The sequence below is a fragment of the Pelophylax lessonae genome (genome assembly GCF_965119305.1).
Source record: "Pelophylax lessonae genome assembly, chromosome: 11".
Classification (NCBI taxonomy): domain Eukaryota; kingdom Metazoa; phylum Chordata; class Amphibia; order Anura; family Ranidae; genus Pelophylax; species Pelophylax lessonae.
Window position 1 is genome coordinate 34,395,926 of NC_138778.1, and position 26,829 is coordinate 34,422,754.

The 26,829-nt window shown below is 41.9% G+C and overlaps 1 protein-coding gene across 1 annotated transcript in view; it reads right to left on the reverse strand.

Annotated features, from left to right (window-relative positions):
* The window catches only part of LOC309567152 (protein-glutamine gamma-glutamyltransferase 5-like), a 74,319-nt gene that overhangs the window by 44,665 nt on the left and 2,825 nt on the right, over positions 1 to 26,829 (reverse strand). The window contains exons 2-4 of the mRNA XM_082272499.1: positions 16,431 to 16,613; positions 11,776 to 12,018; positions 1,242 to 1,360 (exon numbers count right to left, since the gene is read on the reverse strand). Coding sequence (XP_082128625.1) covers positions 1,242 to 1,360; positions 11,776 to 12,018; positions 16,431 to 16,613 — 545 coding nt within the window. The remainder of the gene's footprint in view (positions 1 to 1,241; positions 1,361 to 11,775; positions 12,019 to 16,430; positions 16,614 to 26,829) is intronic.

A 26,829-nucleotide genomic window follows, 5' to 3' on the forward strand; every position in this document is an offset into this window, starting at 1 on the left:
AAATATTATTTCCTTAACCACTTCAGCCCCGGAAGGTTTTACCCCCTTAATGACCAGGCCATTTTTTGTGATTCGGCACTGCGTTACTTTAACAGAAAATTGCGCAGTTGTGCGACGCTGTACCCAAATACAATTGATGTCCTTTTTTTCCCCCACAAGTAGAGCTTTCTTTTGGTGGTATTTGATCACCTCTGCGGTTTTTAGATTTTACGCTATAAACAAAAAAAGAGCAACAATTTTGAAAAAAAAAAAAACACCATATTTTTTACTTTCTGCTATAAAACGTTCCTAATAAAAAAAATAAAAAAATGACATTTTTTTATTAGTTTAGGCTAATTTGTTTTCTGCTACATATTTATTGGTAAAGAAAAATCCCAAAAAGCGTATTTTAATTGGTTTGCGCAAAAGTTATAGTGTTTACAAACTACGGGATAGATTTTTGGACTTTTTACTTATTTTTTTTTTTTTATTAGTAATGGCAGTGATCTGCGATTTTTAGCGGGACTGTGACATTGTAGCGGACAGATCGGTCCCCTGACTGACATTTTTGACACTTTTTGGGGACCAATGACACTAATACAGTAATCAGTGCTAAATAATATGCACAGGTTACTGTATAAATGACACTGGCAGGGAAGGGGTTAATACTGGAGGTGATCAAAGGGGTTAAACTGCTGATCTTTCCCTGCCTGTCTGACAGAAGATCCGCCTGCTTTGTTTACATAATCCCCATAGATCCCCTTTAGGGCAGGCCAGGATCCCCATAGATCCCCCTTTAGGGCAGGCCAGGATCTCCATAGATCCCCCTTTAGAGCAGGTCAGGCCAGGGTCCCTCCATAGATCCCCCTTTAGAGCAGGGTCCCCATTGATTCCCCTTTTAGAACAGGCCAGGAAATTCCCAGGGGGGGCACTTGCCCCCCCTTGCGGACGCCCATGTACAGTTATGAGGCAACAGGACAGAAGTGCCTGGGCACCCTCACTTACCAAGAATGCACTGCTATTTCTCAGGAGGAATTCCCGACAAAGGGTACATTCTTCAGGGTGCTGCTTAGGAACTATTAACATTTCTAAACTTTTTAGCATATAAATCCTTCAATTATTGAGTTTTGTTGAACTTTAGTACAAGCATCTCCCCTCCCATTTTGTTCAGCTGGCCAACACACAGTAGATTAATAGAAATCAAAATAAATTATTACTTATATAAATACACACATAAATAAACTGATAAAAATAGATCTTACCTGCCCAAAGTTCCATGGGTCAGTAACAATAAAATCTTTAGTTCCCTGATACAATAAGCCATGTTCGTTAATGACATATTCTTGTCTTGAGGCTTCATTGTCCAGAAACACATCATCCTCTGCAAATAGATACCAGTTACCAGCAGAGGCCATTAAAGTGCTGTACATGTAATCCTAACTGAATGACCGGATTTCATTTGCTAAAGAACTTTGTATCATAAACAGCCATTTTTAATGTTATTTTAGCCTTTTTTTCATCCTTTGATACATCCCAATGCTGCTAATCTTCTGCAGTCTACTTTCTGTCTATATGCATGTTTCCCCACCATTGCGGCATAGCATTTCTCAGAGTGGGATTCCTGATAGTGACAACAGTAACACATGCATTCATTATGTGCGTCGGCTCATCTAATTAAAGTTTCCATCAGAAGCATGTTTGATGAGGTGACAACACAGGAGAAAACTATTGAAGAGACAAAGACCGGGCAGTGGTAGGCGGTTGAAACTAGAGTGTGAGCAGGTACCTCCTGTCAACATCAGGTACCTGCCCCCCCCCCACCCCAAAAGTACCATCCTTCAAAGAGGGGGGGGGGGTAGAATTCTGCTTTGCAATGAAACTAAAATTGCAAATCTGAAACAAAGCTCTGGAAAATTATTTATACATGCAATAAAGTTGTTTTTTTTTCAACATGACACAAAAAAGTAAGAAATAAAATAAATAATTAAAGAAAAAAATATGTAATTAAGGAACAAAACAAAGTTTAAATATAAATAGGTAAAAAAATAGAAACAGATAAAAAGATCACCAGGAAAATAGTAGGTAAGGGAGGAAGGAATTAACTAGAGTTGATTAGGTTAAACTAAGGCTTAATAAGGGGTTAAATATAAACATATAACAATATTATTATAATTTTTTTTAAATGCCTGGTTACTGTAACTGCTAATTTATGCAGATCGAAGCTCATCTATTTGATTTGCAGGTGAATGAAACAAAGTAAATACAAAAATAAGATTGTTATATCTCTTTATCTTGCTTCTGAACAGTGTTTATAAACATTTTTTTGGACGTTTTCAGGTGTTTTTTTTTTTGTTTCTAATATAAAATTTAGTTTTCTCCTTCACCTATGGGCTGCACTTCTCCTTCAACTATGGGATGAGGCTGCACTGATGGGCACTGATGAGGCGGCACTGAAAGGCACTGATGCGGTGGCACTGATAAGGCAGCACTGATGGGCACTGATAGGAGGCACTGGTGGGCGGCACTGTTAGGCGACACTGATGGGCACTGATAGGCAGCACTTATGGGCACTGATATGTGGCACTCATGGGCACTAATAGGTGGCACTGATGGGCACTGATAGGCAGCGATGATGGGCACTGATAGGTGGCACTGATGGGCACTGATATGTGGCGCTGATGGGTGTCACTGATGGGCACTAATGGATGGCACTAATAAGGAGGCACTGACAGGCATTACTGATGGGCACTGATTGGCATCTGTAAAGGGCACTGACAGGCGTTGGTGTTTTTGATAGGCACTGACTGACATCTGATGGGAATCTGATGGGCACTGATCGATTGCTGTGATTGGCACCTCTGATGGGAGCTGTGCTGATAATCAATGCTCTGATTATCAGTGCAGACCCCCCCTGTCGGGAGAGCCAGGAGAGCACCTTGTCAGCACGAACTGAGGAAAGTCGATTACTGGCACTTCCTGGTTACAGCTGTTATCCTCTGTGATTGGTCATAGCTGATCACGTGGTAAAGAGCCTACATCATAGGCTCTTTACCAAGATCGAAGATGTGGTGTGTCAGAGCGACACACCACTCCACCGATCGCCGCTCTGCACGCCCCGGTGGGTGCACATGAGCCGTTTATCCTGCTGGAGGTCATATGATGCCCAGTCAAGATAACTGAGTCACCTTGCGGACGTCATTCCGCAATAGGCCGGTAGGGAAGTGGTTAAGACAGGAGATCAAAGAAGAAAAGCAAACTGTAAATAGACATGTGCAGAACAGAAAAAATGTATTTAGTTTTGTTTCGGATAGATTCATTATGTTACTAATTTTGTTTCATTATTTTGCTTCGTAATCTGTTACGTTTTTAGCTTAGTTTCGTTTTGTTTTTTCATTTTTGAATTTGGATTGGTCGTTAAAAATCCAAATTCTGTGTGAAGAGTAGCTGGTTGTTAAGGAGCTGGCTGGGAAGCCGGCCAACGCGTCCTTAACAACTGATGACTCTTCAGCTGTCAGTGGGATTCCCGCTGACAGCTGAAAAAAAAGAAAATACATTCTGGCAATGAAAACTTCAGAACAGAATGTCAACAAGGGCCTCCTCCCCAGAACTCTGGCCTGGAGGTTGTAGGGGGGTGACTTATCGGAATCTGGAAGCCCCCTTGATCCCCCAGATCCTATCCAACCATGTAAATGACTACTCATTCACCAGAAAAAAAAGTCAAAGGGGATAAAAACACAACAGTTTTTGACAAGTCCCTTAAAAAAAAAAAAAAAAAACTGAAAAATGCTGGCCCCCCCACCCCCCAAAAAAAAGCCACCTGCTGAACGTGACTGTTCCCGTCCAGGGGACAGATAAAAATAGGGGCAGGGATTACCCGGTGACGTAATCAGTTTCCAGCGTGTGTTGTGGTTATGTCATAGCCTTCTCTCAGGATCCTAGGAATGCTGAAGATCCCAAAGCTGGCAGGAAGGCACTAGTTCTGTGCAGGTGGCATTCTTGCAGGATCCTTATGCTCACGAGAAAGGAAAGCTGAGTGCCGAAGCAAGACCATCAGAAATTTGGATGCAATGGATATTTTTTCCAATTTTACTAATGCTTACCTTTTTAAATGTTTTTGATTTTCTGTTTTGTTTGGTAGGATGGAATGTATTGAGTAGATATTGTATTTATGAAAGGTCTACTTTAACCGGTTGCCGACCGCCGCACGACTACATACTGCAGCGGTCAGCCCCGGCCAGGCAGAGTGACGTATGGGTACGTCACTCGCCTGTCACTGATTTGAGAGCCAATTGCGGGCAGGCGCGCGCCCGCTGAGGCGCGCGCCAGCCCCGGCTCATTCACTGACAAGTCAGTGCGTGTGATCGTCCGCCGGTCACTCACGATCACTCCGGTGAAGGGAGAAAGGCGGATCGGCTTATGTAAACAAGCCGCCCGTCATTCTCCCTGGTGTAAAAATGAAGATCAGACGTTTCTACTATGTAGGACCGTTGATCTTTGTTTTTACACCAATAGCCATGTCCCTATACAGTTAGAAACACGCCCCTAGGACACACTTAACCCCTCCCTCTCCAATACAGTTAACCCATTCCGTGCCAGTGTCATTTTTGCAGTAACAGTGCATATGTATAGCACTGATTACTGTAGAAATGTCACTGGTAACCCCAAAAGTGTCAAAATTGTCAGTCAAGGGTCCGATCTGTCTGCCGCAATGTCGCAGTACCGAAAAAAAATCGCAGATCGCCGCCATTACGCGTTAAAAAAAACCCACCAAAAATGACAAAAATCTTTCCCTTTGTTAGTAAACACGATAACTTTTGCGCAAACCAATCAAAATACGCTTTTTGCGATTTTTTTTACCAAACATAGGTAGCATAAAACAAATTGGCCGAAAATGTTAAAAAATTTTGATTTTTACATTTTTTTTTGGGGAATTTCATTTAAAAAAATGTGAAAAATATTGTTATTTTTGCAAAATTGACGCTCTTTTTTTGTTTATAGCGCATGATCAAAAAATTTCACAGGTGATCAAGTACCACCAAAAGAAAGCTCTGTTTGTGGGAAAAAAAGGACGTCAACTTCGTTTAGGTACAGCGTCGCACGACCGCGCAATTGTCCGTTAAAGTCACACAGTAAAAAAAATCGCAAAATACCCCCTGGTCTTTTAGCAGCCAAATCCTCTGGGGCTTAAGTGGTTAACAATGCATTTTTTTTTTTTTTTTTTACACAATCTGTTGCATTTTTGATTATGTTGTGATACCACCTATTAGGGTTGTCAGTTGTTTTTCTTAGATGTTAGACTTGCTTTAAGACCTATTTTTGCAAGAAAGCTCAGTGATGGACATTGCTCAAATACCCTTCTATAAAAAAAATGGCTTGCAGTTGAGCAATTTGGCAGTTTTACAGCCTCAGAGGTGGTTATCAATGTTATGTAAAATATACTGAAGCAAGGAGGGAGTGCCATTGCTAACTGAGTTCCAGCACTGAGACACATCGGGTGTAGTAAACATTCCTGCTCTTCTCTGTGACCTTTTCAGTGCTATGTCTTCACATAATAGGCTAAAAATAAATTGGCAGGGACTAGCATCATTATTTGTAATGATTTTATTCCTGTTGAGTATGTGAATCTATAAAATATTTTAAAATGATGGGTGTAGCCTTTACTCTGCCTAAGATACTAATTACCACCCTAAAGGTATGCACTTACATTTGACTCACTGCTATGAAACTGATGCATTATAGTACATATTCTGTAGCTACATTGTACATTACTAGTGTAGACTTAAAGAGGAAGTAAACTTCCTTTACTGCCTTTTGTCTATAATACATATAGGTAGTGTAAATATCTCCTAAACATGTACTGTTTAGGAGATATTTACATTACATGCAGCCATTGACATCACTGGCGCATGCGCTCAGAAGGAATGGCCACCCGTGCCGTTCCTTCCGAGCCCTGTGCTGTGAACGGCGGCTCCCGTGCACATGCACGAGGGTGATGTCATTGCGGCTCCGGCCAGTCACAGAGCCGGAGCCCACGAACCCAGAAGCAAAACAGGTGAAGATGGCTGCATTGCTGATGTCGCGGCACCGGAACAGCTTCTTTTTAAGGTAAGTTTCACATTATGTGCTAGTATGGGATGCATACAAGCACAGTACGACTTTACCTTGCAGGGGAAAAAAAAAAAAAAATGTCCAGCAGTATACAACCGCTTTAAGGCCCATTACTTGTTTGCTGTGTGGATTCTACTTTAGGCACATTATGCAGTTTTGTTGCAATACACGGGAAAAAAAAAAAATATTGCTAGAAGAAATGGTAAGTCTGGCCATACATGGATGTTTTTTTTTTTTTTTTTAATCACCTGGCGAGTTGATTGACATAAACAAAAAAAGTGATATTAAAGTCTCCTTTTTTTTTAATAACAAACATGTCATACTTACCTGCTCTGTGCAATAGTTTGGCATAGAGCAGCCCGGATCCTCCTCTTCTTGGGACCCACACCGGAGCTCCTGACCCCTTCCCCTGCCGCCGGGTGCCCCCACATCAAGCAGCTCGCTGTGGGGGCACCCAAGCAGACGTGCTCCCGACACGAGGCTCTGTGTGTCCATTTACACACAGAGCTGTGGCTCAGCCCTGCCCCCTCCATCTCCTGATTGGCTTACAGGTTGTGATTGACAGCAGCGGGAGTTAATGTTTTCCGCTGCTGCCAAAAGCCAATCAGGAGTGCGAGTCCCCGGAGAGGCAAGGCTGTCATGGACATTGCTGGATCAGGAGGGGGCTCAGCTATGTATTAGGAGGGGCTGGGGAGGCTGCTGCACAAAGAAGGTTTTTCATAGAATGCATAAAGGTAAAAAACTTACTGCATTTACAACCACTTTAATGGATTCCCCCATCTATACAAGCGAGGTAGGGATCCTCCCTGTGCTACTGCATTCTGATAGCAGGAATTTCTTTGCTGTCAGAATACACTGATCAGTGCTTCAGCCAATTGGCTGACGTCGCTGATCGAATTGAAGTTTTTCAACATTACTGTTTGACAGAAGTTGATCTAACGTAAGGCCATAGATGGATCAAAATTCGGCTGGACATGCTGCACTGGCTGAATTTAGATTAATCTATGGCTAGTATAAGACGTTTTTTGGAAGAAGAGTCTCTCTGCTACAGAATAACTTTACCCCTTAGCAATTATTTTTGTAATAAATGATCAATGCTGAAAAAACATAAATAATTAATTAGGGATCAACTAATTATTGGCACAGCCGATATATCAAGTGCAGATATGGACTTTCCCCGATATATCGGAATCGGCCCCTGAGGTTACAGATATTCCCAATATTTCGGGAAAGTGCTTGTACCGGAGTGATGCCTGCAGCTAGAGGCGTCACCCCGGTACCGGCGTCTATAGCCGACGGTCGGCTGTCTTGTAATGACAACTGATGTGGCTGAGAAGCCGCTCGGCTGTCATTACAAGGAGCAGGAGGGGACGTCCCCCCCTCCCGCTGCCTACTGTGGCTCGCCCGGGTCTCCCGTCCCATCGGGAAACCCAGGCAACCAGCCTGCATGGCTGGCGAAGACCCAATCAAAGCCGCATTCGGCTCTGATCGGGTCTCCATGTAAAAACCCGTAAGTGATGTCATGACATCATTTCTGGAAGTTCTGGGTACTGGCGCTAGATTAAAAAAAATGACAGTATTCAAAACATCCCAAATTTTTTTTAAAATGTACAAAAATTTAGGCGCATATTGGCCGATACCAATATGCATTGGCCAAAATATCGGTATTGGTATCAGCAACAAAAAACCGATATTGGTCGATCACTATAATTAATCCAGCACTAGCAGCACTCAATGCCTGTGCATCAGATAAAATGTCCAAACAGTCAAAAAATTCCACGTGCTCATTGCTATTAACAGAAATGGTGATGCCACTATGTTGTCTGGAGATAATCGGGGTGATCAAACCAAATGACCCAGTCACCACACCTCGTGAGGTCCTTCCCCTTCAGATAACAAACTTACCAGACTTGCATAGGTAATCGCCTTGTAATAGCCTTTAGATGGTGACCCGATGGCTTAATCCCCCATCAATGTACTAATGCTCATAAATAAAGTAAATTTAAGACACATAGCGTAATCCTGTTATAATTATTTATTGTCCCAAAATCCCCTTTAAAATACACTCACAAATTATAAAACAATCACAGCATAAAAGTAATCACACGAGTGGTTCAGCGCGTTCGGTCTCTATTACCGCACCCTGTTGGAACTCGAGCTCGGTGATTCCTGGGTAGATCTGAACTAGCTGACACTCACAGAGGCCGCGTGGTCATTTTAGGTGGAATTTTTTGGACTGTTTGGACATCTTATCTGATGCAAAGGCATTGAGCGCTGCTAGTGCTGGATTAATTATTTGATTTTTCAGAATTGATCATTTACAGTGTTATTTGTACTTTTATAGTAGAGGCTCTATGTACACTTACATTTGAAATTTACTTTTAATGTTTTGAAACATATGTGCGCTGGCTTTGGTTATACAGTTACAGTATACAGCTTTACCACATTTATGTTTTGAATTATTGTTGTAAGGTTTGATTCAGCTTTAAAGCCCAACTCGAGCCAAAACTTTCCTTTCAGACACTTGAACCCAATGGGGGGATTTTTCCTCACTTCCTGTCTTCATGTCAGCAGAAAAAGAAATACTAGGTCATCACTGGGACAGAAAAGCACAGACAGTAATGGAGAGCGATGCGATGCGGGATCACGCTGCGTATTCGCAGCGTTCCTGCATCGCACGAGTGTGAACCGGCACTAAAGGGGACCCTGTGAACAAGTAGACTCTAGAAGCTTGCACTACATGAAAGTTCCCACTAGTTCAAGTTTAATACCCTATGCATGTGGAAAGGTATATTGTGAAAGCCCCGAAAGTTGTTGACATGTTTCAACTCTTTTTTAACAAATAAAAATGTAAAACGAGGTTGCAGCGCTTAAATAATGATTTAAAGGGACAAATAATCCAAAATACTGATGTGAAAAAAAGATTGTGTATGACAATTCAGTCCATAACAACATACAGTATAAAGTCCTTTAAATAAATCCACAGATGTGTGCTGATATTCAGTGCCAATATAATTAAAACAGACACTCCTCCACCAGTGATCCTTCCCCAAGATAAGAATGTGCACTCACCAGACCGATATGCTGCCTGGTTATCAGTCTGGTGAGTGCACATTCTTATCTTGGTGAAGGATCACTGGTGGAGGAGTGTCTGTTTTAATTATATCGGCACTGAATATCAGCACACATCTGTGGATTTATTTAACCACTTGCTGACCGCCCACAGTATATTTACTGCGGCAGTCAGCCCCTCACAGGCAAAGCGACGTAGGTCTACGCCACTCGCCTGTGAGGCTCTAGGGGGCAAGCGCGTGCTGCCTGAGGCGTGCTCCCGCCCCCGCTCATTCACGGACACCCCCCGCGCGTGTGCACTCGCGATTGTCCGTTACAGCGGGAGAAAGGCAGGCGGCTAATGTAAACACAGCCGCCTGTCATTCTCCCCTGTGTAAGAATAGAGACCATCCTGAAGAATCGTATATGTCTGTTCTTACACCACAAGCCACATCCAATCACAGTTAGAAGCACGCCCCTAGGGACACACTTAACCCCTCCTTCTCCAATAGCCAGTGCCAGTGTCATTTTTACAGTAACAGTGCATATTTTTAGCACTGATTACTGCAGTAATGTCACTGGTACCCCCAAAAGTGTCAAAAATGTCAGTCAAGGGTCCCATCTGTCCGCCGCAAAGTCGCAGTCCCGCAAAAAAAATCGCAGATCGCCGCCATTACTAGTTAAAAAAAAACAACAAAAATGACAAAAATCTTTCCCTTAGTTAGAAAACGCAATAACTTTTGCGCAAACCAATCAAAATACGCTTTTTGCGATTTTTTTACCAAACATATGTAGCAGAAAACCAATTGGCCTAAAATGTTAAAAAATTTAGATTTTTACATTTTTTTTGGGGAATTTCATATAAGAAAATGTGAAAAATATTGTTATTTTTGCAAAATTGACGCTTTTTTTTTGTTTATAGCGCATGATCAAAAAATCGCACAGGTGATCAAATACCACCAAAAGAAAGCTCTGTTTGTGGGAAAAAAAGGACGTCAAATTAGTTTAGGTACAGCGTCGCAAGACTGCGCAATTGTTTGTTAAAATCACGCAGTGCCGAATCGCAAAATAGGCCCTGGTCAGGAAGGGGGTAAAATCTTCCGGGGCTTAAGTGGTTAAAGGACTTTATATGTTGTTACGGACTGAATTGTCACACAACCTTTTTTCCCATCAGTATTTTGGATTATTTGTCACTTTAAATCATTATTTGAGCGCTGCAACCTCATTTTACATGTTATGTTGGTGTTTGTATATTCACACTGTTTGCTATTTTATTTTGAGGGGCTGACATTTATTTTACTTTAACAAATAAAAATACATAGTCCCCTTTCACATGGGGCAGATTCCGTTCCGATCAGCAGGGGATCAGCTCACAGATCCTTTTCTGATCGGAGCAGAACAGGCAGATGTCACATCCGTGTCTGCTCAATTTCTGCAGAGAGGACACGGGAAGAGCTTGCTCTGCTCTACAGGTGGCCAGGACTTTGCTGCCCCTTTACACCCGACTACCCTTTGATCTGTCTAAATGGAAGGGGATGGATTTCCTCCCCTTTTTTTTTAGCGGATCGGCACTAGAGGTAGACAGGTATAAACGGACACAAGTCTATTGGGGAGAAAATGTGGTTCCACGTTCTGGCCATTTTTAAGGCTAGGTAGACTCTTGCCAAAAAAGGGCATTGGGAGCTTGGCACTGCCATATAAGACATTGAAGAAAGCAAACAAATTTTAAAAGATACCATTAGAGATAGTGGATAGGAAGGGAGGAAGGAAGGAAGGACAAATGGATACAAAACTACTATAGGGATAACCCGTGTTGGGACAAGGTCACCTGGAGCCCAGGGAGAGTATGCCAAGCTGCTCCCCCTCCCCCCAAGTCGTATGAACATTATGTCTCAGAATGCTTACCCCCTAAACATAAATTCCCCATCCTCCCGGGACAAATCCACCCCCTGCTGAAATCTCTCCTCCCAGCACAAATCTTTGACACCCCTCCTAGCTCAAATCCTCTCTCTCTTCAAATCCCCCCTAAAAAAGAAAGCACTCCTCCTAGAACAAGTCCTCTACCCCTCAAATTACAAAATACACACCCTCTCCAAGTCCCCCTTCCCCCCCACACACACACACATTTCCCCTCTAGCACAAATACGGCCTGATCATCCCTACTAGCACAAATCCCCCCCAAAAAAGTCCCACCCCCTCCCCCTCTACCATATCACCACTTCTAGCACAAACACCCCAAATCCTCCCTCCTAGCATAAATCCTCTTGCCACAACCCTCCTCCCAACACAAATCCCCCAAAATAACCTTTCCTAGCACCCCCCCCCCCCCACCCAAAGTTCCCCTTCTACAACAGTTCTTAACCCCTGATTCCCCACAAATTCCCCCACCCAACACCCCCCCCCCCCAAAACTCCTCATGCCTCCCCCACCTCACATGATACCACAGTCTTCAGGGCAGCTTCCCCTCCTGCCCACCCATTGTCTCAGCCCTGAGGATAACAATATTCCTTTAATCACACAGGAGATATAATGACTTTGTTAAGTGCGTGCACAAAGTGTTTTGAAATGTTATGTTTGTAATAAATATATTAATGTCATGTATTTAAATTTTTTTTGTTGATTCTAACTATTCTTTACCTGGACACCATGGATTAAAAAGTAAAATGAAGTCCCCCAAGTAGTAGGATGTGGAGCTTTCCCAATAAGTTCCTTCCAAGTATAAACTGTAGCGCCCAATGCAGGCTGTTGCTGAAGAACATATGTTGATGGACAGAGAGTTCACACTTTCACTTTCCAGCTCCGCGCTCCAAGTCTTATTGCTACTTATTCTTGTCACTGGGAACTGAATGAGGGTCTCTGATTGCATAGATGGGTATGGACCTGAATAAGAAGCCATAAAAAGATTATTATTTTTTTTTTAATTTCCATGATTATTTGCTTGTAATGTGTTACTGAGTTTTCATAAAGTGAATTTTTTGTTTGCCAATGCAGACCAAAGTAAAAAGGTTTAGTTAGATACCCCAACCCCAGAAGCACACACTCAACTTTCCTCATTTCCCAGGATCAAGTTGATGTTAATTGATAGTTACATAGGTTAAAAAAGACACATGTAGTTCAACCAATAGAAAAATTGATGGTTGTCCCTTAATCTTTTCTGATTGTCTTTCTGTTGTAAAGTGTAGTGACTCATGCAGTGGACAGGAGCCAGATCTCAGGAGCCTATAGGCAGAGAATTCTTAAGTGCCCCCCCCACAAAATAAAAAAAAAAAAAATTCAGAATTCAGTAAAAGCTACTTTTTTTTTCTTGATAAAATATTTTAATATGAGTAAAGGGGAATGCTACGGACTTCGATGTAAAGGAGAACACTGCAGACTGTGATGTAAAGGGAGAACACTGATGTAAGATGGTCTCTGGTCACCACCCTTACACAAGAGTCCCCACAGTTCCCCATACATCAGAGTCCTCAGAGTTCTCCTTCACATCAGAATCTGCAGGGTTCCCCCTTACAGTGCAAGGGGGATCTCCGTGGACCCCGATGTAAAGAGGAACTCTGATGTAAGGGGGGCACTGCCGACCCTGATGTAAAGGGGAACTCACATGGCCAATAGAGTTTTTTAAATGAACTGATTTACTACTCATTTAGACATTGTGCTCAGACAATCTATTGCTCCAGTAGAGAGAGATGTAGAGATCGAAACATTTTCCTGTACTTAAATCTGGTGACTTTAATTGTCCCGTCATTTGTGAGTAAAAATCTCCTAATTTTCCCAGCAAATGAGTAATCATTTATTTTGAAGAGACATTTCTTTCACTTCATTTACTAAGCTATATAAGATAACTTGCTTTGCAAAGTGATCATTGCTCTACCTTTAGTAATATAGCTCCGATGTGATCGATAGCAGGCTATGGGGTTGACTTACTTAAGGAAAATAGACTGTGCACTTTGCAAAGTGCAGTTGCACTCTACAAGTGCAGTTGCACCAGATCTTAGTAAATGAGGTAAAGTTTCACTTTACAAAGAATACCCAATCACATGCAAGGGAAAAAAAAAACAAAACAGCATGTTTGTTTGCACATGATTGGATGATAGAAGTCAGCAGAGCTTCTGCTCATTTACTAACAAGGAGAAAAACACAAGTGCCTTCTAAGTGCAGCATGCAGGAGATTTAATTAAGTTAAAAGTATAATAATACTCACAAGTCACAAAGGCAAGTATATATCAGGCATATAACGCTATATATCGGGTCCTCAGCATTACCATCCTGGGGGTTCCTGATGGTGGTGTTGGCAATGTTCTAATGGTTGGGACTGCCTCGGTGGCCTCCGCTGCTACCCAGGTCCGTGGAACGCAAAGTCTCACGTCCGGCTAACCGTGATGTCACTTCCGGGATGCGGTGCCTAGATGTTGGGACTTTGCGTTCCATGGACTTGGGTAGCAGCGGAAGCCACCGAGGCAGTCCAAACCATTGGAACATTGCCAACACCCCCATCAGGAAGCCTCAGGATTGTGATGCTGAGGACCCCCTACAAAGCGTTATATGCCTTATATATATTTGCCTTTGTGAGTATTAATATACTTTTACCTTGATTAAATCTCCTGCATGCTGCACTTAGAAGGCGCTTGTGTTTTTCTCCTTGTTCTTCTTCAGAGTTTCTTCCAGTGGCGGCTGGTGCTCCATCGGTCAGGGGGGCGACAGACAGACCTGGCCACAGACCCCCCCCCCCAATCAATCCAGAGTCCTGTTCAAACCATATCCCCCCCCCCAGACGACAGTTCACTTACCTTGTTCCTGGCAGGCGGTGACGGCTTCCCCCTCAGTCTCCTCCATGTCCCCTCTTGGTGGCTGTCTCCTCTCTCCTTCTCCGCCAATAGGATGCCTTCTTCTTTGGCTAATTGGAAAACAGGTCCCAGGACCCGCTTCCTTATTGGCCGGGAGGAGAATCAGTGTGGCAATAGCAAATATTCAGGAGTATGAGGCACCCACATCCACCACAATAGCAAATATTCATTCGCTATTGCCACACAACTGGCGGGGCTCAGGGCGCAGTGCTCTGTGCCCGAGCCCACCCTCTTTTGAAGCCTATTAGAGCCTCTGGCTCTAATCACGTGCTTCAGAAAAAAACAAAAAACCTCATTGCAATCCATGCATCCGACGCACTGAATGTAGATTAGGGGGCACATAGATAGGGGGGGTGGTACCCCTGCGCCCCTAATGGACGGGCCGCCACTGGTTGCTTCTCACTCCAGCACCAACCTGCCACTACAGTAAGCATCCTATATAACACTTATGGACTTCCTCTATTGACTTCTATTGCTCGAATTTTAACGTGATTATGACCTGTACAGAGAATCTTGGCGTTACACATTAAACCCATACTTGCGCCAATATTGTTGTTATGTTGTCCTAAGCTCTGGAGCGACTGCATTTGCAGAGTGCAACTACACTTTGCAAAGTGCACAGTCTGTTTGCCTTTAGTACATCAACCCCTGAATGTAGTCTGTAGATGAGAGATTAAAAGTGTGAACCTAGACTAAATTGTGCTCCTATCCACCAGATCAGTGCCAATGTGACTATGCAGATAAATCTAGGAAGGGGTTAATGGAGCAGACATATCACACTCGGTAGGAGCCCTCTGGCTGAGTATTAAAGCTGTCACTTTGAAGCCTGAGCTGCTTTATTACTCTTACGAAATGGCCCGTCTTGCCTAATTGCTTCTATATTCATATTATTCCTGAGACAGGTTTTACTGTCCTCTCCTGCCTCCAGATCCTCTGGATCGTCCCTGGCACATCGCACAAGCCGATCCCGATTGCCTCTCTTTGTAAAGGTTTATCATAAAGGCTGAGCACAGCGGCACAGTCAGGGTTAATGGAGAGGAAGGAGCGGCTTGCAGGGACAAGAGGCAGTATGAACACTTCTCATAACCTCGCCATGCCCCTAGCAGGAAGAGAAATCAGCAGCGAGGAGTCGGCTGAACAAACAAGCGACTGCTAGGAGTCTTTTCTTGATCGCTAAAGAGCGAGACTTAACTCCTTGTCAGCTGGCTGACATATCCAAAAAAATGTAAACGCTGTCAGAGCTCCTGTCCATACAGACAGAGCCCGCACAGCCTGTTGTCACCGCCCGACAAACAGGCGCCCCTCTAGGAAGGGCGCCTGTAGGCACATGCCTATAGTGCCTAAAGGGAAATCCGGCACTGGCAGCAGCCCAAAGAAGTATGCAATCATATTGTATTCTTTGGTCATTAAGCTTTCTGGAACAGTGAAAGTTTTTTTTCACATCAGATAAAATCTCAGGCATTTTGCTTCATTTTTTGACGCTGACACAATCGTGGACATTAAGAAATACAATAAGACTTATTCATGTGAATGAGATGTATTGGAAAAAATTCTGCATGCTGCCTTTTTGGTGCACTGATCTGCACCTCCTTACTCTAGCAAACAGAAGAGGGTCCTTAACTACTTCAGCTCCAGAAGGTTTTACCTCCCCTTCCTGACCAGGCCATTTTTTGCGATATGGCACTGTGTTGCTTTAACTGACAATTGCGCGGTCGTGCAATGCTGTACCCAAATAAATTATGTACTTTTTTTCCCCACAAATAGAGCTTTCTTTTGGTGGTACTTGATCACCTCTGCGGTTTTTATTTTTTGCGCTATAAACAAAAAAAGAGCAACAATTTTGAAAAAAACAAAACATGTTATTGGTAAAAATAAGCGTATATTGATTTCTTTTTTTTGGTTTTAGCACAAGGTACAGCGTCTACAAACTATAGGATAGGTTTATGGACTTTTTATTTTTTTATTGTTTTAACTAGTAATGGCGGTGATCAGCTATTTTTAGTGGGACTGCAACATTGCAGCAGACAAATCTGACACCAAGTGACACTTTTTGGGGACCAGTAACACCAATACAGTGATCAGTGCTAAAAAAAATGCACTGTTACTGTATAAATGACACATTTTGAGGGAAGGGGGTTAACATCAGGGGCGATCAAAGGGTTAAGTGTGTTCCTAGGGAGTGCTTCTGATGTAGGAGGATTTGTTTAATCTCTGTGTGGCTAGTCACCTCAGGGGGGGGGGGGGGTATATGTGAGGTTTTACAACCACTTTAAGGCACCCTGGAAATAAATTGACTAAATTTGAATAGATCTGAAAATGAAATTACATGAATCAAGAGCAATCCACACTGGTTTCAAATATGCAGATATAACAGATAACTACAAAGGGAAGAACAAACAGTGTAGCATGAAGGCAATGGCACTGACAGTGAGGGCTCTTTTCATAGCATACCTGTTTCAGCTCTAAGCCTTAAGTTGTCTAATTTATCCTCTTTCCCTCTGTAGTAGAGCAACACCTTGATATTAAAGACTAGACCTCTGCGGAGAATGAGTTCCCTGCTCCTGATGCCCTGAGTCCAATGTTCTTGACCATTCTTCAGTTTGTTGACATCAACCCTTGACAGTTGTGGTGTTGCTGTTGGTGATAAAAAAAAAAAAACTCAATTAAAACTGGTTTTTAAGTGGATGAGGAAGTTGCAGAGCACAAGGAAGAAATTTTGTTGGGAATATTTTACTGTGAGGAAATAATCCAAATCGCAGGGGAATTACATGTTGCTTAAAGCGGAACTAAAGTCTTAGATTTAAAGACTGGGAGCAGGTAGGCTCCTATTGCAAAAGAGACATGCATTGTATCTTCTGCAATGAACCTACCTTCCTGCTTGCAGTCTTCTTTGGAATATACACTGATCTCTGCTTACATTCTTGACTATGGTGAGACAGATGCAAACCCCACATTAGCACTACTGCTCCCCTTACTTACTACCTACAAGATAGTAAATAAATCAGACACCCTTCTGGAATAAAATTGGCCGTACCGGCATGGGAGTCCGCAGAACTTTCTTCAGGGGGGGGGGGGGCATCATTTTAAGGTCACCCATGCTCTGCCCCTTTTCGCCCCCATAGGACCCACTTTAGAGCAGGCCAGGGTCCCCCATAGATCCCCTTTAGAGCAGGGTCCCCATAGATCCCCCCTTAGAGCAGGCCAGAGTCCCTATAGATCCCCCTTAAGTCTTACGTTTTCACCTATATTCCTCGCACTACCAGGTTTTCCTGCAACACCAGGTACTCCAGGCACTCCTTGCAAACAATATATATATATATATATATATATATATATATATATATACGTACATTAATATGACCCCCCCTTAGAGCAGGCCAGGATCCCTCATAGATCCCCTTTAGGGCAGGCCAGGGTCCCCATAGATCCCCCTTTAGAGCAGGCCAGGCCAGGGTACCCTTTGATCCCCTTTAGAGCAGGGTCCCTCATAGATCCCCCTTTAGAGCAGGTTCCCCATAGATTCCCCTATTAGAGCAGGCCATAAAATTTCCAGGGGGGGGCACTTGACCCTCCTTGCCCCCCTTGCGGACGCCCATGCGTACCGGCCATTAATTAACAAATTACCATAAAACACATCTGTTTAACAAAACATAATAATGACAGATAAATACTAAACCTGGTTGCAGAGGCACTGAAGAACCCAAAATCATTTTTGTATCTGTATGACCACACAAGGTCCCCAGCCACAACACACGGACTTGGGGACAATCCCAACTACTCTTCCATCTTTTACGCAGATACCCATATGCCCAATGTCAGTTAAACCTCCGTTAACTGGCATCTTACAGAGGACCCCATACCATAGATGGTTCCCCACAATGCCATATCACTGTTATTTAAGAAGGCCTCCAAAGCTCCCAACAGCCAAGCCACTGCAACAGCCGTTGCACAACATCTGTTCCAAAGGGTGAGAGGGTGGGAAATGTCTTCTTTCTCCCCTGACCTCCAATTGACCCAAAACTCTTGACCCAACTTTAATTAAGCCAAAAACCCCTCCTATTCTGAAACACCCACCCCCACTGATATCTAGTCCAAAACAGGACTGATTTAACCTTATGTGTCCTTTTGGCCTGCTGCCTAGTCAATATGTTTTTTTCAGGGCCAAAACTGAAACCGATATTTTGGTCACAATGTATCGGTATCGGCCGATATTGGCCAATATTTTGTACATTTTAAAGTCTGGTACTGACCATGTTAATTTTTGTTTAATGCTTAATGGCTGGCTTGCTGGCTCCCTGTCTTGGCTGGCTGGCTTGCTGGTACAGTGCCTGTGGCTGGCTGGTATAGAGCCTGTGTATGTGTGTGGCTGGCTGGCACCGGGCTGCTGTGGGTGGGTGTATGGCTGTGATGCACTCCCGCGAGACTAGTCCTGACTCCAGACGAAGCTGTCCAAGGCGAGGGAGGCGGCCTAAGAAGGCAGAATGACGTCACAAAAATATTGTCAATATCGGCCAGTTCCAGGGCCGATACCGATATATCAGGGAAAGTGCATATCGGTCAACGATATATCGGCCTTGCTGATAATCAGTCTATCCCTAATATATGATATATAATTGTCTGTTAAAGTAACGCTGTGCCGAATCGCAAAAAATGGCTTGGTCATTACGGGGGCAAATCCTCCGGTCCAGAAGTGGCTAAGGTTAACACATCAATAATAACTCATTATCTCATCCTCCCACAAGAATATATCTTCCTCTATCGCTCTACGTGTTAGAGGAGGACGGGACTGACTACCTAGCATCTGGAAGGGTTATCATTCCTCCAACTCTCGACTTGTTTCTAACTTGTTACTTATGCATAAGATACCTACTTTTCAATATCAGTTGGGGGACACAACCTATGATACTGCTAGAGTTTAAGTTATGTTACCGACCCTTTTTTTTTTTTTTTTGTTTCACCTGATCCGCCCTCTCCAGGTCATGTTATTTCCAGGGTCATGCCACCCAGCTTACTCTCATTTATAGCAAAGTTTATACTTATCCTTGTGTTCATTGTTACCTAAGCTATGTACACAGCTTATCTATACAATGAATGATTACTCTCACTTGTAATTCCTCTATAAACCAATAAAACTCAAGTTAAAATAAAATAATAACTCATTATGCTAATTGAAAACTCGTGTTTACTATCCTTTAGGCTCCATTCACACCAATCTGTTTTTTCATGCTTCTCACTTTTTTGCAGAAACGCAGGACATTAGGACATTTTTTTTTTTTTTGTTTACCAACGATTCTTATTGCATCATATTAAAAAGAAAAATACAAGAAAAAATACAGATTTTGCATATATCGATTATCAATCTTGTACATATATTGCTTACATGATAAAAACAAACAATAGTTACGGCCATTGCTCCTTTTGGAATTTAGTATACTGAGTCCATCAAGCATCTTCGTAACAAGGTGGCCATGTTTAAAAACAAAAAACAGTAGGAAGAAAGAACAAAAATTCCAACCCCCCCCCCCCCCCAAAAAAAAAAAAAAAAAAATAGGAAGGACAAAGAATTCAAAGGTACCAAGTGCATCTGTTTGATATTGCAGGCATGTTGTATCCTAAGTGTTTATACTGTATACCTACAAAACTATAGGCAGACCAAGATTCCCATTTCCTGTTATATACCGGAATAGTGTCCATATTAGTATGGTGCACCCTTTCCATAAGTTGAATGTCATCCATACATTTCAGAACCTGATCCCATCCGACCTTAGGGATTCGCCAGTGAAGTGCAATTGCCCAGTTAACTGCAACAAAGGAAGTATGGGATCATTTTGGATTTGGAGGGGGGAACTAACGTAATTCAGCAAAAAAAAAGACATATTTGGTAGATCAGGGTCAGTTGCGTTCCTGTGATAAGAGCAACCTTGGTGGATACCCTCTGCCAAACTGGCTTAATCGCCCTACAACTCCAAAAATTGTATAGGAGTGTGCATCTACCTGGGCAACCTCTGAAAAATGTAACATATACCTTTCCTAGCACATGTCCCGAACATGTGGGTGCAATAGTTTAGTATGAAGTACCTTGGCTTCCAGGTTCTCTTTTGTTAGGTCAGAAGGATAGGTGACCACTACACCAACCATGGCTTACCTGGTAGAATTGCAATACCAAAACTAGCTGCTTGCCAACTGCCTCATCTGTGACACCCCCCACAAAACAAATGTCCTAGCTGCAAAGGCTGCCCCATGTTATCAGTCTGTACCTGTATGTGTAGCACTACCCCTGCAGGAGCCACTGGTATTTTGGGCCTATTTCCCCAACCTAACAGCATACATCGGCAGGCACACATCATTTTCAGGATTATTCATTTGGCTCAAAGATCAGTCTAGGGTTTTTTTTTTGGGAGGGGGGGGGGGGTTCTTGGAACAGTAACCTGGATAGTGATGAGAAGAATGGGATACCCGGGAAACTGTAGAAATACACAACTTGAAAACTGCTAGGCTTCTGGCTGCTCTGTACAAAAAGCCAAGCTGTATTGTACAACCTCTGACTGTACTGTACTCTTGGCTGTTGTGTACAACTCATGACTGTACTGGGCAAAATTTTAGCAGTATTGCACATTTTTGGCTGTTTTGCACAACTCCTGGCTGCACTGTGCTTGCTTGGGAGACCAAACCACCCCGTAGTCACTCACGTCTCCTCTGTATTGCAGGATCAATTACTCATTCAGTTCCAGAATGGTTGGGCTTCCTCCCACCAACTTCCTTCCGGCTCTGCTGAATCTCTGAACAAAGCTTTGGTAGCCCCCCCCCAACAAAACCCAACTGGGACCTCGATGTCTTTAAAGGCTCCTCTGGCTTCCTCTTTGTCTCTCTCTGCCCACGGCCAGAGCCCCTGTACAGGGGACTCCTTCTGAAGGACTGGACCCAGGAACTTTTCACACTGGCTGCCAGGCTTTAGAATGTTCATGGGCTCTCCCTCAACCTTCCGGGCACCTCAACAGGGATTGGTTGGAGTCCCATAAATATTCAAGCTGCCTGTCCTGCTATTCCTCCCACTGTACTTCTAGACATCTCTAGAAGACAGGTGGGAGTAGCAGAACAGCAGACTGTGAAACACTGTAAAACCCTAAGCAATCAGCCCCTGCTCCACTGTGTACTAACTGTACCTAGCAGCCAATTGTGAACTAGGAGGGTGCTACATATAATTACGGTATATGGAAATGCTCTAGGGAGCTGGGGTTCTTTTTATTGTGTAGATGGCTCATCATCTTGGATGCATGCAGAATTTTGGCACCTTTTGAAGAGGTGTCCAAAATGGTAAGCAGCAACGAGGCAGGGATTAGCCATACAATTTGTCTTGTGTTCCTTCTGGAGCACATAAGGCAAGGCCTGATAGACAGGGCACTGGAAGCATAGCAGCCGGGGGATAAAGAGGAGGGCTTTCTGCTGCCTCAGGGACAGTAGCAAAGGGTGTTATATGTGGGTGAGATGGGATTACTGAAGACAATGTTCCAATATTGCAATCTGTGTGAAATGGGGTCTTTATGCTCAAATGTCTGTGCAAGAACCCCAGGATTTGAATAATCAAAGAAAGGGACTGCTACAGATTGGACAACAGAATAATTTCCTGATACATGGGCAAAATGGCTAACCTACTGTCACATTCCCAGTGGGAGCACATAAGGTGGCACTTTTAAGCAGGTTCTGCTTAAGAACCTGTTTTCAGAATTTCCTAATGGTGGCAGAATCCCTTTTGCAACCAATCCTCTGCTCCCTGAAAGGAAAGGAGGTTAGACCATATGAACCACAAGATTACTGGCTACAATGACTTTGATGAACCCTGCTGTGAACCAAAGCCAGACACTGTGACAGAACCGACCCACACCGTGCTTGAGTGCTTCCATCAGTATACCGCTTCCTCCAGCCTTGAACATAGATATCAGGTATTATAGCCGCACAACATACAAGACTAGCTGACAACTTAGCTTGTATGAGATCTGGAACTCTCTATTGAACAAACTCACACAGAGTATATACCACACAGGAGGATATCCCCCTCCTGATCATATTACCCTAATAATACAAACTGCACTCAGGAATATAATTACCATAGCTAAACATTAAGTTAATTAAACTTGGACCTGGACAATGATATAATTAACATGCTAATTAACTCAGCACTTAAACCAACCTAGGTGGAGTGCACACGCAATACTAGCAGACAGACAAACAATAGGTGACACAATTAACCATGGATTCCACATCTAAGCAACGCTTTGATTATTCAGGACAGGAGTCACAGACTTCAAGGCAATGGTCTACAACTGGCTATAAGTCCCACAATGTAGAGTGGGATTAAATCTTCATTTATTTCTTGAGGGATAAAAAGAGGGGGGGGGGTGAGGTTGGCGCTTCTCTGGTGTGTGTTCAATCCAATATTAAACCAAAGTCAAGAATAAATGCAATAACAATAAATACTAATAAATAAATAAATATTCATCAATGGTATAAAAGTGCCATAGTGCTGGATGAAAAATACACCAAGTGCTGAAAAAGTGATGCCCTTCCTTAGCCACTAGAGAGAGTGGTGTGCACAAATAAATATGCAAGATGCAAATGTGAAATAAATAAATAGGTGATTTTGTAAAGTGCCAATGTGCTATTAAATGGATTACCTCTATGATCAATTATCCCACGGGCATAATTAAAGGTGCTTATATACATAAAAATAAATAAATAAAACCAATGCAATACATTTGAGGTGACACCAATCAAATCAATTATCCCATGGGCATAATTAAAGGTGCTTAAGGAGCCCTGAAGACGTTGTTCAAATGAAACGTACGTAGAGCAGGATCTTCTACCCAATTGCATCACTTCCGCTAGAGGATATTGAGGGCCGTGGAACACACAGATCCAGATGTCTGCTGAAACCGCATCTTTTACTGCCTAACTGTGAGTGGATATTTTTCTTGTAATAAATAAATTATTTTACCATACTACACTATGGGCGTATCGCTATATTTTCTCCATATTTGAGCTATGGCAACATAGGAAGTCGGTAGGAAAGCTGGGAAACCCAGGGATACATCCTTACTGCAATAAAGGCTACATACCCCTGCAGGGGTAAGGATCTGTGGTGAGCGCATTACCATAGGGGATAAGCACCTGCACGAGCCTTGATGCACTAAGGAGGAAGAAAGCACTATCACCATAAGTTTGGATATATTTCACAGCACAGAATCACGGGGAAGGCTCCCCATTCTCATATAAGAATTAAAGAAGCACAAGCACTTTTTCAGCTATTTGGAAATAGCTGCAATTTATACAGGATTACCATTGTATGGACTGTGGACTGTTAAAACACTATCACGAACCAGCACTATTTATTTGATTGGTGTCACCTCAAATGTATTGCATTGGTTTTATTTATTTATTTTTATGTATATAAGCACCTTTAATTATGCCCGTGGGATGATTGATCATAGAGGTAATCCATTTAATAGCACATTGGCACTTTGCAAAAGCACCTATTTATATATTTCACATTTGCATCTTGCATATTTATTTGTGCACACCACTCCCTCTAGTGGCTAAGAAAGGGCATCACTTTTTCAGCACTTGGTGTATTTTTTATCCAGCACTATGGCACTTTTATACCATTGATGAACATTTATTTATTTATTAGTATTTATTATTATTGTATTTATTCTTTACTTTGGTTTAATATTGGATTGAACACACACCAGAGAAGCGCCAACCTCACACCCCCCTCTTTTTATTCATTTCAATATTTCCATTGGGAAATATAGAGGTGGCAGCACACTCCAACACATTGGTTACCACACATACCTACACAATTTCCAGAGCGCGGGATAGTCCCAGACTTTTTCTTATTTCTTGAGGGATATTGTTGATAAATATTACTGTCCTATTTGAAGTAATCCAAATCATATTCTCGGTGTCCATTAGGTAGCTGTCCCATCATTATCTCAGTCACCCTGTGCTCCTAATAGACATAGGGTGACTTACACATAAGAAGGACCTGGGGAGCTGAAACAGGGATTTCCCAACCTCTCTAAGGTAAGCTGGGTTCCACGGACCCCCCAACCAAAGTGACTCCCGTCACAGACACTACCACTCATCCCTAGTTATAATCTATAAAAAGGGAAAGACCGAAATTAAAAGAAAAATAGCTAGAGTGTTAACAGTAAGAGAGCTAGCTATCAATCAGTTGTTGTGGACAGATATTAGTCCTTAGTATTTTTTGGTGTACGCAGCAGTGCACATGGAGTCAAGCATAGTTTGATAAAATAAATGTAAACCCAGCCACAAAAAAAAAAAAATCTGATAGACTTAAACCTGATGTCCCTTGGAAATTCTTGTTTGTTTTTTATCACTAGCTTTAATGAAAATAACAGCTGGTGCAACTAATATAAATATATATAATATACTATGGTGACAATCAACTACTCTGATGATATTAAGTAAAAAAGATGTAAAAAAAGAAAAACAATTGTAAAATTTTTTTAAAAAAAAAGTAACAACAAATTTAAAAAAAAACTTAAGAAAAAATAAACTTAGAAAAAAAAAAACAATTGTAAGAAAAAAAAAAGATTTACATAGAGTTACAAGTCAGTATTCCTGATCACTTCACTACCATACCAGTCATATGATGACGCTGTGCTGCACCGGTAACAGTATGCAAAACTAATTGTGAAAAAAATTTATTAAATTACCTAATTTTCCAAAAAATTGTGACAATTAAATTACAACTTCAAAAAACTCACCATGCTTTTTACTTAATATCTAGGACTGTCTGCTTTTCAAAAAGGGGTCATTTTAGAGTGAGCTTGGCCATCAGTACATCAGGATTGATCAATTTTCAAACATTTATACTAGGGATCGACCGATTATCGGCAAAGCCGATATATCAGGGGCTGATATGCACTTTCCCCGATATATCAGAATCAGCCCCGGAGGTTACCGATATTGCCGATATTTTGGCAAAGTGCTGTACCGGAGTGATGCCGGCAGCTAGAGACATCTCCCCGGGCGCCATTCCCCTCTCCCGCCGCCTTTCGCAGCTCGCCTGGGACTCCCGTCCCACCGGGAGACCCGGGCAAACAGCCTGCACGGCCGCCGAAGACCCGATCAAAGCCACATGCGGCTCTGATCGGTTCTCCATGTAAAAACGCGGAAGTGATTTCATGACATCACTTCTGGGTACTCGGCGCCAGATTAAAAAAAAATGACAGCATTCAAAACAGCCAAACTTGGCGTTTTGAATGCTTTTAGTTGCAGAGGAGGGGTTTAGGTTCTTTTAGACTCCCAGATCCCTCCACAAGAGTACCTGTAAAAAAATAAATAAATAAATAAAAACATTTTTTTTTTTTTAATGTACGAAAATATCGGCCAATATTGGCTGATACCGATATGCGATGACCAAAATATCGGTATCGGCAATAAAAAAAAATGATATCGGTCGATCACTAATTTATACCATTGTCTGTAGACGGTATAACTTTCACACAAACCAATTATTATACTTATTGGTATTTTATATTTATTTTTTGTTTACCAAAGACATGTAGCAGAATACATTTTGGCCTAAATGTATGAAGAAATGTTATTTTATTGGAAATGTTTTATAACAAAAAGTAGAAATTATTGTTTTTTTTGTTCAAAAGTTGTTTTTTTTTTTTTTCTTTTATATAATAAAAAACCCAGTGGTGATCACTAAACGAAAGCTCTATTTGTGTGACAAAAGTGATAAAAAAATTTCATTTGAGCAGTGCTGTATGACCAATCAGTTGCCAGTCTAAGTAGCACAGTGCTGAATAGCAAAAAATGGTCATGAAGGGGGTAGAACATTCTGGAGGTCAAGTTGTTAAAGAAACGCTTGTGAAAAAACAATTAAAGCTGACGATTTACAAATTTCTAACCTAAAAGTTTCCTCTAATAAATCTCCCCTAGCTGATTGGCTGCATTCAATGTTCAGCCCACAATTTCCCTCCTGGCTCAGATTGAAGTTTGTCAAGCCGGACAACGCTGGCAGAGCCACCAATGGATTGAATTTCAGCCAATGGAGCAGGGAACACCCAAAATTCTATTAGTAATTAACCTGAAATGTGAACCTTAAGCTGGCAGGGCTTGCCTTAAACCTTTGGTGGCTGCAAATGTAAACCGAATTTCTATCTATCTATCTATCTATCTATCTATCTATCTATCTATCTATCTATCTATCTATCTATCTATCTATCTATCTATCTATCTATCTATCTATCTATCTATCTATCTATCTATCTATCTATCTATCTATCTATCTATCTATCTATCTAATCTATCTATCCATCCGTCCATCTATTTTAAAGTGGTTCTAAACCAAAAAATTAAATTATTGCAGTTTACCAATCATTAGATGTAGTGGCTGTTTTAACCACCCTGGCAGTATGATTGTTTCCGATTTTAGGTGCTGAAAGCGGTACAATTATTTTGCATGTAATTCTCAAGAATGAGCAGCCCAAACCAACTATTTACATATGATTTTTTTTTACTGTGCGTTCTTCTTTATAACATCTCGGGTATGATAAAGTTTGAAACACAAAATCATAAATTATAATATAATAAATAACTATAAATAAGTTAAAGTATGTATGTATATATATATATATATATATATATATATTTATGTATATATAATATATATATATATATACTGTATATACGTGTATATATACATATATATATATATATATATATATGTTTTTTTCTTTTTAAATTGTTGCTCTTTTTTTGTTTATAGCGCGAAAAAAAAAATCGCACAGGTGATCAAATACCACCAAAAGAAAGC